This window comes from Oryx dammah, unplaced genomic scaffold, assembly GCF_014754425.2.
Source record: "Oryx dammah isolate SB20612 unplaced genomic scaffold, SCBI_Odam_1.1 HiC_scaffold_29, whole genome shotgun sequence".
Taxonomy (NCBI): domain Eukaryota; kingdom Metazoa; phylum Chordata; class Mammalia; order Artiodactyla; family Bovidae; genus Oryx; species Oryx dammah.
The window spans coordinates 9,583,869-9,602,955 of record NW_024070213.1 but is presented as its reverse complement, the minus strand read 5'-3'; the positions used below and the strand labels follow the sequence as shown (position 1 = coordinate 9,602,955).

Genomic DNA, 19,087 nt, shown 5'->3' with positions numbered 1-19,087 from the left:
GGTCCCATCTCCCATCACAGCTGAGAAGCCTGGGTTTCTAAAGCTTAGGAGGTAAGCCTGTGTGACGTTGTTTAGGCTAAGAATCCTTTCCCTTTTTCCCAAGAGCAGAGTCCCATGCAATGGCCAGATAAAAACCACACCACATACTCTATTAACCCTGGGCATAATTTATTTTTTGCATAGGCATAAATTAGAATCTGGAGATAAAAAAAATTAAGAACCAATAGTGCAGCATTTGTGACAGGAGAGCGCAAACAAAACCTGGTTGTCTGGAGGCAGGGGCTGGTGCTGGAACAGCACAGGGGGTCCGTGGGGCCTCACCTTTGTTCCAGCCCCATCTTCTAGGAACTCTTTCAAGGGCGCCCACCTATGCTGTAGCCCTTCCTGCCCCCTCCCCACAGGCCACAATGAACCACAAAGTCAGAACCAGTGCCCCAAACCCCTCTTGGCAGCCAGGTTACAAGGAACTGCATTCACCCAAGGCCCCACAGAACGGGGCTAGAAATCAAGCCCTTAGCTTCTCAGTTAAAAAAACAAGACCTTGAAAAATATATACACAATAGAGCAGGGCCTGCCGGGTCCAAAAGCTCCCACCTCAGCCCCCCATCCTTAACCACCCCCCCCACCCCCACCCCTGACTGCTCCCCATAGAAAATGAGTCAGAATAGAAACAAGGAAGCAAGAGCTGAATGAGCCCCCAGGGATGGCTTAGGATCAGGGGCCTCAGAGGGTGGGGCAGGGCCAACAGTCTACACCCCCCGCCCCAGCGGCACCCTGAATGTCCCTCTCATCCTGTCACTGGGCCACCACAAGAGCCCAGGGAGCTCCATCAACACTGCTGGCTGCCCCCAAAGACAGGTCTGGACACCTGCAGCCTGGGGGAAGGTGGCAAGCTTGCTCTGGGGACCAGGCGGGCCCGAGCAGGACAGGGGAGCAGAGCGGGCCCTAGTCCCAGATCAGGAGAGAGAAGACAACTGCTGTTCCCAGCAGAGGGGCTCCTATCGGCTCCCAGGAGGCAGACCCTCCAGGGTACAAGAAGCCCCTGGCCCACCCTGACCCAGGACACACACAGTGTACAGAAGCCCTTAAGGAATGCTGTGGGCCTCAGCTGATGGCACTGGTGTCTGGAGGAGCCCAGCCGCCTTCTTCCAGGAGCTTCATGCCTGGGGACGAGTCCCGACCTGCACCCTGAGCACCCCCCTCCCCGATGGAGGGGGCACAGCCCAGCTGCCCCAGGCCCTAGCCTGTCTCCCCCACAGCTTTGGCACCTGCTTCCTCTGCGCAGCTCCCGAGGTGTCAGTCCCTCCACATAGGCCAGGGGCAGGCAGGTCTGGTCCACCTTTGCTGGACCACGGGCATCACCCGCTCTTCCCACCTCAGTCCCCACGACATGCTACATATATACACCCTCCCAGGAGGGAGAAGATGCCCAGTGCTTGGCACGCGGAGAGCGGAGAAGGAAGAGAGAGAATGGAGCCTGCTGACCGCTCGAGCCGCCCGTTGCACAGGAAAAGCCCGCGTGTTCTTTCATCCCCACTGTGCCAGGGCTCCTTTCTTGCTCCTGGAAGTCAGTGCGCTTCAAGCATGTGCGGGGAGTCGGGGGTGCTGCGCACCTAACCCCAGGGAGGGGGCGTGGCCGGCAGCAGCACAGAGAAGGCCTAGTGGGCGGGCTCCCCGTGCACCCTGAAGCGGTAGATGCAGGTGTACTCGGGGTGGCCCCAGTTAGTCAGGACGCGCAGCTCCACCACCTGGTACGTGGCCATTTTAGGGTCCTGCAGAGAGAGGAGGGAGGGCTGAGAGTCCACAGACTGGAGAGGAGACGGCCACACCCAGGGCCAGACACCCCCTCTGTCAGGCCTCTGCAGAGAAACCAGACCAAAAATTCTGTCTTCAGGCTCTGGAACAGAGTTTCCAGCTGGTGGGCCAAGAAGCCCCAGAGGCTTCTGAGGTCCTGCAGGGGCCGAGAACGCACCGTTAAGGCTGCGTGAGGCACCCACAGCCACAGAAATACGACCTTATAACTGAACATGAGCACGATGCATCCTGAACTGGGAAAAATTCACAGGAGCTCCTTTTGACCATGAGCAGGACTACCTTGTAGGAGGTCTGATATATGCTGATGTTGAAAAAGAATTCCTTCACCATGAATTAAGCAGAGTTTCTTTTTTTTGTCAAGTTCCCATCAAGCCTTGGTCCTGTGCACTCGTTTTCGGCTGCGAGCTGAAGTGCTCTGGCCCGGCAGCCAGGCCTGCCTCTCCTCCCGCCTCGGCCCCTCCCCCATCTCACCCAGTTTCCCACACTTGGACTCCTGTGGGGTGGCTCTCAGGTCACCTGGGCTGGAGAGTGGGAAGCTATTTCTGACAAGGGCCTAGGAAACCGATGTCCACTCAGGTTGAGGCAAGAGGCCCCTGTCTGAGGCCCAGCCAGGCTGTGCTGCGTGACACCCTGCCGGGCCACAGCCTCACTCACGACACCTGCCCTCACAGCTTCCCCAACATCCCCCACACCGCTTGGACAGTTTTCTCTCTTTCCTATTTCAAGCTGTGGGTGGGCTGGGCTGTGGCTTCTCACTTGGGACTCCCAGTGCCTGGCACAGGGTAAGTACTAAGAGAACATCTGACGAATGGATGGGAAAGTAAGTATACCACCTCTGCAAGCAGACCCGAAGTTCCTTACCTGAAAATAAAACGTCTGAATGGGCTCCCCATCCTGGTCATAGGTGAACTGGCCAAGGAGTGTCCCTTCCTGCTGCAGGTCCTCATCGAAGCCCTGAGGATGGAGGGAGGACCCTGCCCTTAGCCACGGGCCCCCAGGGGGTAAGGCTTTCCCTCCTGGCTTCCCCTGGTCCTCTACCATCTGGCAGGGCAGGGACTGGCCTCCTTGGGGACTGCAGGGGTCCTGAGCTCTGGACACAGGGTTGCTGTGTGACCTGTGACGAGTCACTTAATGTCTTAGGCCTCCCGTTTTTTTTCCTCTGCAGCCTGGGGCAGCCAACATGGAACTGCCGTTTCCCGCCTTGGTACTGTCTTCCACATCTATGCCCTGTCCCCCAGCCAAAGAATGACCTCTGTCCTTGATAGGACCCCCAGCCCCCAGGAGGGATACTCACAAAGATGGCAAAGTCCTTGGGGGCACTGGAGATGGTGCTGTTGGGCGACAAGGACTTGGGCACATGCTCTAAGGTAACAGCAGTCGGGCGGATGCGGGCAGAAAGGCGAACCACAGCAAAGCCCTGGGGCCCCTGGAAGGCCCAGCAGTTGCCCGGGTGCACGTCTGGCTGGAGGGGAAAAAGGCGGGTCAGCACATGGCAGCTGGCAAAGACAGCCTGCCCCGAGCGCAGCTCTTTATGACCCAGGGTAGGACAGCCACGGAGGCGACACGGGGCGCTCAGGGGCCCACCTGGAGAATGACTCGGGGAGACTGGGAGTGGTACCACAGGGGGATGCCGAAGAGGCTGAGGAGGGCCGTCTTGGTCTCGTAGGTCTCGGAGCATCGAGTACTGATGACACTGGCCCCTGAGACAGGAAAGAAAAGCAGGGTGGGCGCCTGGGGCTGGACACCAGCAGGGGAGGGAGACCCGGGCAACAGGCTTAGCTGCCAGCCAAGGGAGGCTGAAGAGGGACTGCTGTCCCTCGGGACAGGTCTTTACATCTGACCCAGACCACGGAGCAGAGTAAGCATCAGCCCCGCCTGGTGAAAGATGGCGCGCTATATCCTGCCTTCTCCCACAGCCACTCGCCTTTATGGTGAGTTCTGGGTTGGCTGATTTCTGCTGACCTCAAGCCCTGCTTGCTAAGCACACGGCTGCCCCAGCAGATGCCAGGGGGCCTGCCAGTGTGGGGCAAGGGGGCCCAGCAAAGGGAGGCGAGCTAGACACACCTCCAGACTCCAGAGCGTAGTCCACCATCCCGATGCGGTCCTCGCTGTAGCGCTTCAGAGCCTGGTTTACGATACGGTGCACCTGCTAAAACACAGGCGCCAGAGCAGCTGTGATGGGGAAGCCGACTCATCCATCTCTGCCCCACTGTCAGGGGCCAGAGACCCGCAGACTGAGCCCCCTGATGCCTGCGCCACCCTGGTGTCCAGACACGTGTGGCACTTCCCCAGGCGCACCCCGCCCCCTCACACCAGCCCCAAAACAAACATCGGAGGCTTCTGCATGTTACTTAGGTCCTGGAACCTGCCAGGGAGCTGGCTGGGTGGGACTGTGCAGCTCTATGACTGCCAAGAGGAGAGCACTGTGTGTGTGGGGGGGAGGCGGGGTCCAGGGACAGAGTCCTCACCTCCTCAGTCACCCCAATCACGCCTTCCCTCTGCAGCGTCAGCCCCAGACTGGCCACGGCCTCCCTTGCCGACTTGCCCTGCATCTCGGCCACGTGGGTGAGGATCTTGCTCTCCAGGTCCCGCAGCTGAGCTTCCATCTCCTCTCGCTGAAGGAGCCCAGTGCGGGTTCCCCCACCTCGAAGAAGGAACTGACTGACCCAGGCAGGGAACTGAGACTCCACCTAGAGACCAAAACACGGTCTCACTCTGGGAGGCTCACCAGGAAGGTGGAAGCTGCCACCGCAGGGCCCTAGCCTGCCTGGAGTGAGGGGTTGGGGGCGGCGCCTGGCTTTCGTTGAGAGGCCAGGCAGTGAGTACAGACAGGTCCCTCTGTAGTCACTCCAGCAAGGGGAGGGCCGGCACGTGCCTGCTTAGGCCGCAGGGGGAAAGAGGAACAACCCTCCATATTATCAGTGAGGAAACGGAAAGAACTTCCATCAGAGAAAGCCAGCATCTGTGCCCAGAGCAGGGACAGGAGGCACTCTCCGTCGCAGACTCCCAGGACCGGTGCAGAGGAGGGGTATTCCCGGGGAACCCAGAGGGTTCCAACTCACGTCGTCCCGTACGGCCTGGAGCTGCTGGGGCAGCAGCCCCACCTGGTCCTCCACCGAGCTCTGCTTCAGGGTCAGGGCTGCCAGCTCCTGCCGCAGGCCTGCCAGCTGGCCCTCCAGCCGCCCCAGCTCCTTCATGGCGTTCTCCCGGAAGGACTCCTGGGTCATCCTACTCCCAAACAGAAGAGTAAGCTGTGGGTCTCCAGTGAGGGGTAAGGATATGCTGAGGCAAACGAGAGGATCCCCTAGTTGGCACCTGATATACATGAGTGCGAGGCCTGCTCTCAGGGGTTCTAAACTGAGGCTGTAGAACACAGCTCTGGTGCCTACACTTGGCCTGCATATCCCAAGGAGCTAGTTATTATCCTGCTTCCCTCCTAAGCCCAGATCCAGAATTCACTGCCTCAGCTCTCAGATCCTCCACCAGTATGGGCATCTGGGACACGGGGAGGCAGCCGGCATGAGGCTGCACAGAAAGGAAGGTGCACCTATAAATGAACCCAGGAATCCCGATTATCCGGCAGTGCCCGCGATCCCCTGCCCCGACCACCACAGCAACAAGGACAGACTCTGAGCAGATGGTCCTGAGCCAGGTTTCCATCATCTCCTTCTCAGCCTGGGACACAGAACTCTGCTCTGGGTTTCTGCCCCCTACTCCTGTCTGGAGGTGGGAATGGGGAGGCTGGAGATGAGCAAGCCTAGGACAGACGGCAGCGCCCATTACCTTTGCCACTCTGACTTCAGCTGCTGGAGTCGAGCCTCAGATTCCTATGAGCAGGAAAAAGGCACCAATTCAAGGACTGTCGGGCTCACCCCAATCAGTTTCCCAGAGCAGGATCTGCTCCTTTTGGGGTCTCTCTGCTTAACCACATCCCCTCCCCAGGGCCTCCTGGCTGTTCCAGCAAATGTCAAGCTGGCCTCCCAGTTGATGTCCTGATGCGAGTCTCACTCCATAACTATTGTGCTCAGGCGTTCAGCCATTCACTCATTCATTCAGCCTGTTATACTTAGGCCACTTGAAAGTAGCCCTTCCTGTCCTCTGGCACACTCCCAGGGCGTCTTTGCAGAGTGTTCCAGCCCAGGGGGATTCGGTTTAAGCAGAAGTCAGGAGACTACACATCCTTCTCCCCATTCTATGTCTAAGCAGACCCTTTGGGGCCAAGGTGTCTCAGCCCAAGAAGAGATGATGAATTGGATCAAGCCCCAAGCTCACCAACCTGTGAGGCCTGGACAATCTTCTTGAAAAGGTCTTCTGAGTCTTGCTGATGCTCTGATCTCAGGGTGACCAGCTCTTCCTATCAGGTATAGGAGAGGAGCTGAGGATTCTACTGAGCCATGCTCAGAGGGCCACTTAAAACCAGTAAGTGGTGTAACTGGAATTCAAACCAGGCCTGTTTGATTGCAAACTTCCGCTCCTAGCCTTTCTGCTACAGTGCCTTTCTGGAAACATGTAAGACTCCTCTCGGTCTTAACTGCACACCTGCATGGTATGTGACACCTCCATGGGCACTGTGCCAGATGCACTAAAACCTCTTGTTCTCAAGACCAGGGACGGGGCAGACAGGAGAGCCTCCGTTGCAAAGAGGAGGAAAGGAAGGCTTAGAGAAGGTAACTGCCAAGTGGCAGAGCCATCTGACCCTGAAATGGCAACACAGTGCAGTCTCTCTCATGTCAGGGAGTGTGGGGCCTCACCACCTCCACCCTACACACCCAGGGTGTCACCCACACAGAGGGCTGAAAGGCCCCTCAGCTCCTGTCCCCCACCTGGATCCAAGCAGCAGTGTCCCTGCGGAGGTCCTCCTTCAGGGCAGCCTCGCGGCGGCTCACCAGCCCCTCCAGGAGTGCCAGGGTGTCCTCGTGGCTCAGGCCACCGCCTCCACCTCCCTGCCCGCTGGCCCCCTGCTGCAGCTCCAGGCGCTCCAGCCGCATGGCCTCCTTTTGCCAGCTGGACGAGAACTCGGCAGCAAGAGCGTCCAGGCGCCGCTCCAGCGAGTGTACCCGGGACAGAATGCGCTGCTCGGCCTGGCAGGGTGGGGAGGGAAAAGCCACAGAGGTGAGGGACTCATGACAACAGAGCTTCCTAAAGAGAAATGGAAGGGAGTCCCAGAACAGCCTGTCGACTCGATTAAAAGGTAGGAGCCTACTGGGAACAGAGGTTGGGTTTTCAACTTTCAAAAATTCCATTTTCAAACTAGGCAGTATTTGCATGACTCAAGAAGCAAGCAGTAAAGTCAAGGTCCTAACCTCTGCCCCATCTACCCAGAGCCCTGACCACCAACCCTTCCTAGGCAACTATTTTTTAATGCAGATGAAAGTAAATACAAAGATAGGTTCATCCTTTACTTCCCCTATTTTACAGAAAAGCTGGTCCTGAAACTGAACTGTCTTTACTAGTAATTAAAAAAAAGTTAAAGATGCCACAACACATTATTTTGTGAAATAATAACATCACAGTCAGGGAAGTACTATCCACCAAAATAAATGGTTAAAAATGTGCTGCCAAATTAAATTCAGCAGGATGCAAACAAAGTTCACATAACAGTAATTAGAGGACAAAGAGTTTTACATCTTTATCGCAGAGCCCAGAACCTGTACACACACACTGCTGCTGTCTGTGCACTCATCACCCCTCCCGCCCTGGACCGCAGGCCTCTTGAGGGCATGGCCTGGGCTTGGTCCATCTTTAGTCTCTGACAGGATGCAGAAAATGGCCACTGTCCTGCCCTCCCTACACCTGCACCCTCTGCAGTATGGCTTCCCAGCTGCTCCCATGAGAGGTGGAGTCTCTCCCCTCTCCTTGAATCTGGCCAACAGCATGTGGCAGAAGCGAATCTAGTCCTTGAAGTCTGGCCTGACTCCACCCTCCTGGAACCCTGCCCGGTTGCTGTGAGAGCAAGCCCAGACTAGCTGGCCGGACATCGAAGGTACAGCCCGGCCAGGCCTAGACCAGCCACCCCTGCAGACCCGCCAGTCCACCAGGGGTGCCCTAGTCGAGGGGGCCTACCCAAGGTCAGCTGCCCTTGCTCAGGCCAGAACAGCTGCCTAGAGGCCCTGTGCGTTCACAAGCTAGTCCAGTGCTGGCCCTTTTCTTTTTGGCCACACTGTGCCACTTGCAGGCTCTTGATTCCTTGAGGAGGGGATCAACCCCGTGTCCCCTGCAGTGGAAGCGCAGAGTCTTAACCACTGGACTGCTGCAGGTGACCCTCCAGTGCTGGTAATCTTAAGGCACTGATTTTGGTGCTAGTAGGTAACAGACCAGGATATTACCTGACTCCCAGAAGATACTCAGTAAATATTTGTGATACTGTATTAAAAAGGAAGAAAGCAATTTGTCTGATTTCTTTTCCTTCTGCTTTCTGTGCTTCTTAGGATGGAAACTAACTTTAGGACAGGTCTGAGTCACATTTAAGTGCAGGCAAAACTCCCCCGCCGCCCAGCCCCTGCACCACGAACAGTAGAGAAAGGAAAGTGTCCTAGGAGACAGGCAGCATCTCATCCACTGGGAGTGTGAGGAGTGAGGGTAAGGAATGTAATGGCACATGCAGGCCGACGGCGGTGTGGAGGGGGCAGGTGCTGCGACCCTAAGATGCTCACCTGGAAATGTGGGGATGAGTCTCTGGACTCCCACACCTCACGCTGCCCAATACTCCCCTTTGAGGCCCACCAGGAGACCACAGCGGGGTGGAGCGTCTGCAGCCCGAAGGGATAGAAGTACCAGGCTCCTGCACACAGAGGAGAGGATAGTTACTGGGGCCGGGGCCCAGGAGGCACACACCGGGGAGCATGGCAGGTTCACAAGCAGCGCTCGTCACTAGCCTGTCTCATTCATGGGAGCCTCGCTCCTGTCGAAGGTGGTGTGAGGGACGGAGATTCCCCCACTGAGGCAGCAACCTCTACCTGATGATCACAGAATATAAGCATTCTCACATCCCCTCAGGAATCCTCATCTTTCCACAGATGGTAAGGCTTGCAGGAAATCACTGGAAGCTGAGGACTGTCCAGGGATGGAACCCAGAGGCCCTGAAGGTGCTTCTCAGTTCAGACTGTACAGCAGAATCACTTAGGGAACTTCTCCAACAGCGTCTGGCCCCACCTAGCAGGGAGTGAGCTTGCTGGCCTGGGCGGATCCCCCTGCAGTGAGTTTTAAAAGCTCCCCAGGTGACTCTAATGGTTGGCCATAGTTGAGCCATCACTGGAACAGAATCCACCCGCTCAGAGAGGCTGCCTGCGGCCCCAGAACAGAGCACTAGGCTGCCACACAGACATCCTGCTTTAGGGGCCACCTGTTTTTACTCCTGAGTTATGCATGTGCGTGTGTGTGTGTGTACAAGTAGGCATGGTCGTGACGGCGCCTGGAGAAGTCATACTAGCTGTGGGGTCTCCAGCCTGGTAAGATGCCACGCTTGCCACACAACTGTTGGCCTCAAGCAGGTGCAACGGGAAGCACGTGACCACAGGGCTTTAAGTCAGACCCTCCGGACAGACCTTTGCTTACTGCCCTCCCTGAGCTGATCACTCCACCCCTCTGCCTTTCAGACTTCCTATGTGCATCTCCTCATGAGGCCATGATGACCTTGGCTCCGCCAACCCCATGAGGAGATGGCGAAACAAACTGAGATAACACGAGGGAATGTGCTTCCTGAACATAATGCTATATGATCGTAAAGTCATTGTTATTGTTTTAAGAGTGACACCCAGTTTCCACTGAATAGGAACAAGCTGTTCTTATAACAGCAAGGGAATCAACACTTGGAAAGATGTCCTACTGTGGTATAAATTAAAGAAATACAACTTCAGTAGATGCTAAAAAAACAACTCTAAAAAAATAATAATAATAAAGCATGGTCTTTAGTTACAAATTGGTAACTTTGAGCCTGGGGGCCACAGGGGACGCTCATAGGAAAGTGTTATGATTATAACTGTAAAAAAATGTGAAAGTTCAATGATAGAGATTAGGACAACATGGAGCATCTTGCAAACAAAATGTAATTTAGTATCTTGGTGCAAAAAAGTGCTCTTACTTCTCTTTCCTACTTCATTGTTTTGATCTTAAAGACAGCTGAAGCCTTGATGGAGTAAGAATTTACTAACCCACGTAACATCCTGATTTGGAATGGAGGGAAAGTGAGTGCTAATGACAGTGTCAGAGTCCCTGCCTTTTACCCCAGCACTCCTGTAATGGGGCATCTTCTGGCCCCATGGCTTCCAAGGATACTCTTGACATTCCAGGCAGTCCAACAGAGCCACCCAAACCAACAACAAGATCGGCGGGTTGGGGCACTGCTCGTTCCATCCGCTGATCACCAGCGGGCCCAGGAGAGCCAGACAGGATGTCGCCCAGGCTTGATCCGACCCCGCCTTGTCTTTCTGCTTACTGTAGCTTTTCAGTGTCCCTCCAGTTTTCACATTTCTGCTTAGCACCACCCTCGGTGCACGCTCTGCCTGCCCCCTTTGGCTCACCAGCGCTGTTTCCACATGGAGAGTCCTCCCTTCCCAGTGACAGTGGGCGACTCACCATAGGTCAGGCCGGTCAGAAGCAGCAGCAGCAAGAGGAACCACAGGAATGTCTTCAGGGATGAGAAGCGTCTGGATCACAGGAGGGGAGAGAGGGCGGGCGGAGGGGTCAAGAGGCCTCCAGGGCCTCTGGGTGTCCTCAGGGAGTCCCTAGAGTGCTGAGCTACAGTTGGAGGGGACACCCTCAAGCCTCTCATCTTGCCAGGGCCAGACTGGATGCTGAGAGCTTTACCTGCAGAGCTTGGAGTGATGGGGATAGTTCTGACTCTGAATTGTAGTGATGTTATTAAAAATAAATCCCGGGGTCCTTGAATAACCTAAAACTGTTATACATAGAGGTCTTATAGGCAACCAAATATAGAATTTAAAAAAAGTTTATTCCTTAAACAGTAATATTTCTTTTAGAAAAACGAGGAGCCTTTTTTGGTGACATGAATTCATCCTTGCTCATCTTTTCAGCATAGTTGGCTGCCCACTCCAACCAGGTTTAGGGCCAGAGGGACCCTAACCTCCTGGTTCAGTGTTCCTTCCTCTGCCCAAGGCCCAGCTCCCCAAATCTGGCTCTGCTGGGTCAGGGACTTGGGGAGCAGACCCACAGCATCTTCAGGCCGCACCCGTTTGTGGCTTCTGAACACAACACGGGAAACACTGGGGGCCGAGAGTACCACGCCCTCGATGCTGGGAAGCACCACCAGCCGGCTAGAGCCTCAGGCCTGGCCCGTGGGAGTAAGGCTGAGCTTGTCTGAGACTCCGAAGTGGCTGGGCTGGTGTTTAGCAGAAGTACCCAAGAAGAAACAAGAACCCGTGTTCCGGAACACTCCCTGATGAGCTATCAATTCAAGGAGCAAAACCTGACCCTGCGTCCCACCCTCTATCAGGCAGAGCCAAGCTTTGGGCGTCCACTCCACGCTCTCTAATACAAGCAGCAAGTACTGGGGAAAAACCCTTCAGAGAAACGATCGCGTACAGGTTTAGATGCTTTACTGGCCACCCCCCTGCCCAAGGCCTTCTGATTCCTTGTCAGTTTCGCTCACCTGGTTAAAACAAAGACGTCAAGGAGGGAGGCGGCTGTGGTCAGGCGGTACCAGGTGGTGCCAATCCACCAGTAGAGGAGCCCAAAGAGCCGGCCTGGAAGAGGGCCCATGGAGCCCAAGTGCCACCCTGAACCATCGGCTTGCGGGTCTCTCCCCGCGGCCCTCCCTGCCCTGACCCCAACCCTGACAGCTAGTGCACCTCTGTCCTCCCACGCCTCCCAGTTCCCATCATCCCACCCGCCACCCGTGCAGCCAACGTCCTCCATCCCGCTCCCAAGCAAGGGTGCTCCTGCGGCTCTCGGCTCCCAGCGATTATTCTGGAACAAGCTTCTCCCAGTGGCGCTACAGTCTCTGTAACGGAGTTGGATGCCCAACCGCAGAAAGACGGGCAAAAGTAACTGCTGGAGAAAACGGACACGATCACGCACAGAGCGGTCCGCACCCACCTGGAGAGGTGACCACCATCCAGAGCAGACAGCCCGCCCGGGAGACAGCATTCCGTAGTCGCGATCCTGAACCCCGGTGGTCTGTCTCCGAGTAGCCTGTGGGGTGGCAGGGGAAGAGGGAATAGTTCAGTTGTCTTCATGCTTTCTTTCTTTCTTTTTTTTTTTGGCTGCACCACGTGGCATGTGGGATCTTAACTTCCCCAACCAAGGGTGGAACCCACACCCACTGCAGTGGAAGCAGAGAGTCCTAACCACTGTCCTCCTTCTTAAGAGCCCTGGAATATGGAAGACGGTGACTGTCTGCTCCTCTGGCTTGTGAGCTGAGACCGTGTGTCACTCTCCTTCGTGTCCCCAACTGACTCAGGCTGGCAGGCAGCAGGTCAGTAAACGCTGTTGGCGTGACGTGCTCGGCTCCCAACATTCTATTTCCCTCAAACTCCTGTCTGCTTCCCTCTGCTTCCCAGCAGTCCCTCAAGCCACTCAGAACTGAACTAAGGAATCAAGCACCTCCTGTGTGTGAAGGCTCATGCTAAACACTTGCTGAAAACATCAAAACAAGGGGACTGGCCACAGGCTGCTCAGGGCCTCGTGGAGCCTGGCCATCGCAGCCCAGCATATCCAGGACCACCCCCGGCCTGGCTCGGGTACCACGGTGGCCCAGCAGCGGCGCCCAGCCAGACACAGGTGCTCTCCCAAGCCATCAGGGCACCCTCCCTGGCTTCCCATAGGCCCGGGAACCTGGCGGAGCGTCTCCCCGAGCCTGGGGAAGGAGGACGTCGCCTACCTACGTAGTCATCCTCGGAGGAGTAGCCCGAGGAGGACCCGAGGAAGTCCTCGGAGAGCTTGTTCTCCGGGAGCCCGTTGACCTTGCTGCTATCGGTGCCGCCTGTGCCTCTCCTCCTCCTCACCCGCAGGTCCTCACCTGCGGAGGGAAGAACTTGGGGTTCTCCTGGGGCAGATGCTCCAAGGGGGGAGGTGGTGTTCTTGGGGACACCCTGAGGAGCATCTCTGATGGGCAGATGGAATCTACTCTGAGCCCCTCCTGAGCTCCCTTGAGTCCAAGGAAGGGTGAACCAGGACCCACCCCTCTGGCTCCCAAGTCTGGAGCAGACACGTGGCTTCTTCATCATCTAAAAGAACCTGGGAGTTCAGACATCTGGCTGCTCTCCCCAGGATTTCCAAAGGTGGGGCGCCCCTCTTCTGGCCCAGCAGTGGTTAGGAAACCCCCTGTGGGGGTGGGGGTGGATTTCGAACCATAAATTTCCAAAGGAAGCCAAGGCCCTGGAGGAGGGTTGCGGATACTCACTCCAGTAGGGGTCGTCGAGGAGGGAGTTCCTGGTGAGGGAGGCGGCGATGGAGGCGGCCCGCGGGCTGCCGATGTAGGACTCCCTGACCACGGACTCACTGTAGTAGGAGGTGTGTGTGTCCGAGGAGGGGCCCAGCTGTGGCGCTGGGGAGAGGCGCTTCGAGTTGTTGGATTTCTTCTTCAAGGTCCTGTGGGAGGTCAGCCAGGAGGGGAGAGGCCGGAGCAGGCAGGTGAGCCAACCTGGAATGCTCTGCCCTCCTACAGTGAGTAGCGTGGGGAGGTGGGGGTTGGGTGGGTAGCTGTGTTGCTAGGTAACTAACAACCCCCATCTGCTGACTGTCTGCCACGCAAAGCAGGTACTTTCCGTGCTCCCATTATCTCTAAATCTCACAAGCAGTTAGGTAAGATCAGTGAGGGAGTCAGGATTCAAATCCAGGTCTCGAACTTCAAAGCCCCAGCATTCTTTCATGCTTCCTGATGGATTAGTCGTTTCTGCCACCCACTGAAAACCCAGACAAAGATGACCTGGCCTCGGAGAGCTACTCAAAGCCTCCTCGGGGGGCTGTCATCCGGGCCTTGCGCCTGCCAGGGGGCAGGATGCGAGGGGGGGGACGCCTGCCTTAGCTCACGTCCCAGGTGCCCTTGAACTTGTTCATGTCCTCAGCTGCTTCACTGGCCTTGCTGAGGCCCTACAGACGGATGGATGGGGAGGCAGGCGGCTATGGGTCTGGCACAGCCATCCACAGCAGAAGGGGTTCCTGTGAGCCCAGCACTCGGTTTTGGGGTTTCCGGCCTAGCTTGTGCTTGAAACTGCCTCTCTCCACTTCCTGTTCTCTGAATATGAGACAGCCCAGCTTATAGAGAAGAAACAGCTCTGGGCCCTGGCATCCTCAGAGATGTGGCTGTCCCCCTTGGTGTGGCTGACCAGACATGGGCAAGGTCTAGTCTCTGCTCACGGAAGTCACAACGGGAAGAGGCAGCACGGTGAAGGGTCCAAGATATCTGCTCGGTGGGTCGGGGGACCCATGCGGGCTGGGGGTGGAGGTGAGCCCCTACCTGAGAGGGCTGTCCTTAAACAGGGTGCTCTGACTCCCCATCACTGAGCTCCCTCCGCTGCTGCTGCTGCCGCCGTCATCGTCACCCTGGGAGGAGTAGCGCGTTAGGCGCTGGCTTCGCCGAGACATGATGAGGTGGGCGGGGGGGGGACCCTTCCCCTGAAGGGAGTCTGGGGAGAGAAAGGCGGCCAGGTGAGGCTCGGGGCTGCTTTCAGCCCCTCCCTGGGGCCGGGGTGGCAGGGGCGGGAAGGAGAGACAAGACACAGCCTCCCAGCGAACACACACCCCTGTGCATTCAACCAAAGAGCTTGACACGTGGGCGAGCCCCGGCGCTGATAAGCATCCCCGCCCCACCCACCTGCAGCCCTCTGCACTCTGCCAGCCCCTTTTAAACCAGGTTCACAGGATTTCCAAACTTTCAAATTATTGGATGCTGAGCTCCGAGATCCAGAATCGGGCCTTCCGCAACCTCTGACACGAGGCGGAGCCTGTGTCACCTGCCAGGTAGGCTACAGGTGCTAAATAAATGCCGCTCATCACTGTTGCCCTGCAGACTCTCCAGTCCAGCCGTCTTCCTGGGCTGCCCAGTCCCTAAAGCTGTGCCCATTCTTGTTCTAGCTTGTTTCCTTAAGTGGGACATGCATTCCTTCCTTTGTAGCTGTATCCATTGATTCAGAGCCCCAGTCAAACTCTGACTCCAGAAAACCTTTCCGCCGTAACCCCCGCCTACATTCTGCTGGAGCCTGCGTGCCTAGCCCATTAGTGCTTACTGGCCTGCAACATCAGTGCCTCTTGATATGATGCTGATGGTGGTGATAAAACACTCGGTTAAACGCCTCCTGGGTACAGGGCTCCTGACATACTCATTTCTGATCCTTATGATCAAGGGAGGTATCACCGCTCCCACTATACAGGGAGAACCTGGGGGCACTGAGAGGATCAGTAACCTGCCCAAAGATCAGTAACCCAGGCTGTAAGTGACAGAGGCAGAGTGTGTGCCGCGCTGGGGCCTGGGTCTTTCCACTCTGCCAGGAAGTTTTCAGGTTGTTTCAGAAAGGTGTTGCTGTGTCCCCACCGAGTCTTATATAGCCTCCATTATGTTCAGAAGGCTTCCCTGATAGCTCAGTTGGTAAAGGATCCGCCTGCAGTGCAGGAGACCCTGGTTCGATTCCTGGGTCAGGAAGATCTGCTGGAGAAGGGATAGGCTACCTACTCCAGTATTCTTGGGCTTCCCTGGTGGCTCAGCTGGTAAAGAATCCGCCCGCAATGCGGGAGACTTGGGTTCGACCCCTGGGTTGGGAAGATCCCCCGGAGAAGGGAAAGGCTACCCACTCCAGTGTTCTGGCCTGGAGAATTCCACGGACTGTATAGTTCATGCGGTTGCAAAGAGTCGGACACGACTGAGTGACTTTTAAAAAAAAATTATGTTCAGAACAGGCCGTGGACAGAGCTGTTACATTACAAATATTGCTTAACAACCTACCAAAACAGGCCGGTGGAGCAGCTGTGCGAGAATACTGTCAGCCTCTACCAGCCAGACCAGTCACCACAGTGGGGGGAAACCAAGGCTCTGGGATGAGGCCAAGGTGAAAAGACCTGTCAAAAGGCGGCATTCTATAACACAGGGGGGATTAATAAACCTTTCAGCTCTAGAAACCCGAATTCAGAATCTCTGATAACCAGCGTGATCACTCTAAACATGGTGCCTTTGTTGGCCTGTGTTACAAAGTCTCTGCTACACTTTGGCCCTAGTAGTACTTGTGACTTGTTATCACTTCTAATATTCCTGGTTGATACTTTTTTTTAAGCTGTGCTCCCTCTCTGTTGCTGCGCCGGGCGGGCTTCTCATTGCAGTGGCGTCTCTTGTGGCACTGGCTGGCTCAATAATTGTGGCGCACGGGCTTAGCTGCTCTGTGGCATGTGGAATCTTCCTGGATCAGGAATAGAACCCATGTCTCCTGCCTTGGCAGGTGGATGCTTCGCTCCTGAGCCACCATGGAAGCCCCTCCTGGTTGATACTTAAATTACTCCTCCTCTGGGTTGTGTAGGGGCCATAAGCTCTAACACATCCCAACTCACACTATGGAAACCAGGATCTAGTTGGCCTGGCTAGAGAATTCTACAAAGTTCTCTTCTGGAATATAAGCAGTCTCATGTCTTGGGACTTACTGGTGTCCTCACAGGTAGGATGCTCACCTGGCATCGTCCCTGGTTTAAGCCACGGTTGGTAAAGGGACCGACTGGTAGTAGCCACAGCAGGAAGTTGGCCTGGGTACTTTTCTATATTCAACTCCTTATAAGGTAATTCCACCCCTACTACTACCCTCCCTACCTGAAGGCTCCAGAAGCCCACACAGGCACAGGCTCCTCCTCTTAACCCTGCCCTGATAAAGTTGATGAAGCTTTTGCCCTGGGGCAGGAACAAAACAAAAGTGTTTATACAGAACTCAGGCTGCTGTTGGCAAGAATATAAAGAAATATATAGATGGAGAGGTGTGTGTGTGTGTGTGTGTGTGTGTGTGTGTGTCGGGGCTGGGGGAGGGGTTGCTGAAAACCATCAGCAGTACACACCCTCCCAGAGGGGTGCCTTTTCGTCTTTCTCCTAGGGTTCTGCTATCACAAAACAGTTTGTGGTAACTGCTAACACAAAACTGAGCCTGGGTTTCACAAGATGAAAAAGGTCAAGGCTCTGTCCTTCAAAACAAGAGGTGAGTCTCTAGGAGCTCAAATTTTTTGCATATCGGAATAGACACCGCCCCCCCCCCACCCCCGCAACACACACAGTTAAGATACCCTCAAATAAAACATCTCTCCCCACTTTTGGAGAAGGCAATGACACCCCACTCCAGTACTCTTGCCTGGAAAATCCCATGGACAGAGGAGCCTGAAAGGCTGCAGTCCATGGGGTCTACGAGCGACTTCACTTTCACTTTCATGCATTGGAGAAGGAAACGGCAACCCACTCCAGTGTTCTTGCCTAGAGAATCCCAGGGACGGGCCAGCCTAGTGGGCTGCCGTCTCTGGGGTCGCACAGAGTCGGACACAACTGAAGCGACTTAGCAGCAGCAGCAGCAGTAGCCCCACTTTTGAGCTGACCACATCCTTTTTTCAACTCCACCTTCCTGCCCTCATCACAAACTTATATGGCAGTATCCAGCCACTCTTCCGACTTAACCTAGATCTTGGCATCCTCCGCCTGACGTTTTCACACCGCATTCCCTCGTGGGACGGGCAAACCGCTCCAGGTGCTAACTCTCTTCTCCCTTCATGCCCTACTGGCTGAACCTGCGGGAGATTTTTCTTTCTCTCTCTCGCTCTCTTTTTTTTTTTTTTTTATCAACCACGCGCCTGTCCCTGCCTCTCTGCTCTAAGTAACACTCCCGCCCCCTATTTGTTTGCCCCCCCCCCCTTTTTTTTTTAGAACTGAACAAAATGGGCCTCCTCCCTATTCCCAGAGTTCTGACAGGCGGCGGCAGAAGCAGAGAACTGCCAGTCCCTAGAAACTGCCGAACTGGCACGAAAACGCAGGCACCGGCCTGGGCCGGTTTGGACAGCCAGGTCTCCGCTCCCCTCCTCCCGGGGAGGTTCGGCCCGGGGAAGTCCCGCCCGGAGACATCCGCCCTTTGGACCGACCAGTGGGGCGGCCAGTCCCGGAGGCGGGGGCCCGGCGGCGGCGGCGGCGGCGGCGATGAGTCAGGACGGCCTTGGCGCCTGGCCCTTCTCGACTGGCCCAGGGGCGTGCTCCGGGCGGGGCTGGAGCCTGGCCCAGCTTGGCTGGAGAGGAAGAACCAGGCCTGGGCAGCTCGGCTCTGGCCGGTGCGGCCTGACGATGACCCCGGGGTCAGGCCGGCCCGGGACCCGCGGGGAAGGGGGCGAGGCCGGCCCATCACCCTCGCCCGGCGCGTCCGCCCGCCAGAGGCCCACGGCCGGCTGTTACCTGCCTTTGCCGCTGCTCAGTACAAGGCCGGGGGCTTCCGAGGCCCGCCGCGCCGCCCGGGCGCGCCGCCCCCCCTTACCGCGTCGGAATCCGGGGAGCGGCGGTCGGCGCGGGGACCCGGGGTGCGCGGGGAGAGGAGGCAGGCGAGCTGGCAGGCGGACAATGCGGCCCGCGCTGAACTGCGCTGCGCGAGTGGGGCCGGACGGCGCGCGCGTGGCCGAGTGTGTATGTGTGCGCCTGTCAGTCAACGCTGACAGGCCACAACCCATTGGCCAGACTCCGCCCGCGTCACCGCCCACTGCCACCGCCCATTGGGCGGTTTGAACACAAAGGCCCCCGGCTCGCCCCGCCCGCCGCGTGGGCCCAGCGGGAGGGTCAAGACCAGACCAGAATCCGCGCGTGGGAGGCGCGGGTGAGGGGGGTGCGATCCCTCCCTGCTGGGGTACTCGGCTGAAGCCGGCCTGACTGCGCACTTGACTCTGGGTCTGGTGGCTGAAAACACCTGAGTCCTCTCCTAGCACCGCCTCACGCGCCTCACCCCACCCGCGATCTTCTGGGTCCCAGTGCTCCGCAAGCATAGGGCCGGGGTTCCAGGACATTAAAGGCATTGAGGAGGGCACGAGGAAGTGGAGAGGAGGGGACACTGACGACCCCTGATGGCCTAGAGCCCACCTGGAGGGGTAGCACGTAGTTAACCCTTAGGAGACCTCCCCCTCCCCTAAAAAAATAATTGTCGGAGGCTTATGCGTAATTGTTCTCTTAGGTATCACACTTTAAAAAAAAAGCACGTCTGGAAACAGGTTCGTAGAGTTTTTAAGTGATTTGCTTAAAGTCACACAGCTTGAAAAAGGCAAAATTGAGATTAGAAGATTCTCTGAAATTTCATGGCAGAAGCTTTTTTTTTTTTCCATTTTAAGGAGG

At 56.5% G+C, this 19,087-nt stretch overlaps 1 protein-coding gene across 4 annotated transcripts; it reads right to left on the bottom strand.

The window, feature by feature from the left end:
* Positions 1-151: 151 nt before the first annotated feature.
* Positions 152-18,418, bottom strand: SUN2 (Sad1 and UNC84 domain containing 2). Of its 4 annotated transcripts, none has more exons than XM_040233281.1 (18): positions 18,167-18,418; positions 14,231-14,399; positions 13,175-13,362; positions 12,653-12,790; positions 11,869-11,964; positions 11,423-11,516; positions 10,390-10,460; positions 8,469-8,596; positions 6,639-6,896; positions 6,092-6,169; positions 5,599-5,642; positions 4,878-5,043; positions 4,284-4,505; positions 3,880-3,964; positions 3,400-3,515; positions 3,110-3,277; positions 2,677-2,769; positions 152-1,772 (listed from the first exon to the last, which is right to left on the bottom strand). In XM_040233281.1, exons 2-18 carry the CDS (start codon positions 14,356-14,358, stop codon positions 1,659-1,661), a joined length of 2,187 nt encoding a protein of 728 aa, XP_040089215.1. In that variant the 5' UTR covers positions 14,359-14,399; positions 18,167-18,418; the 3' UTR covers positions 152-1,658. The 4 variants fall into 4 exon arrangements, with proteins under 4 accessions (XP_040089215.1, XP_040089218.1, XP_040089216.1 ...); XM_040233284.1 differs by having other exon boundaries at positions 3,880-3,961; positions 18,167-18,392; XM_040233282.1 differs by having other exon boundaries at positions 18,171-18,391.
* Positions 18,419-19,087: the final 669 nt, after the last annotated feature.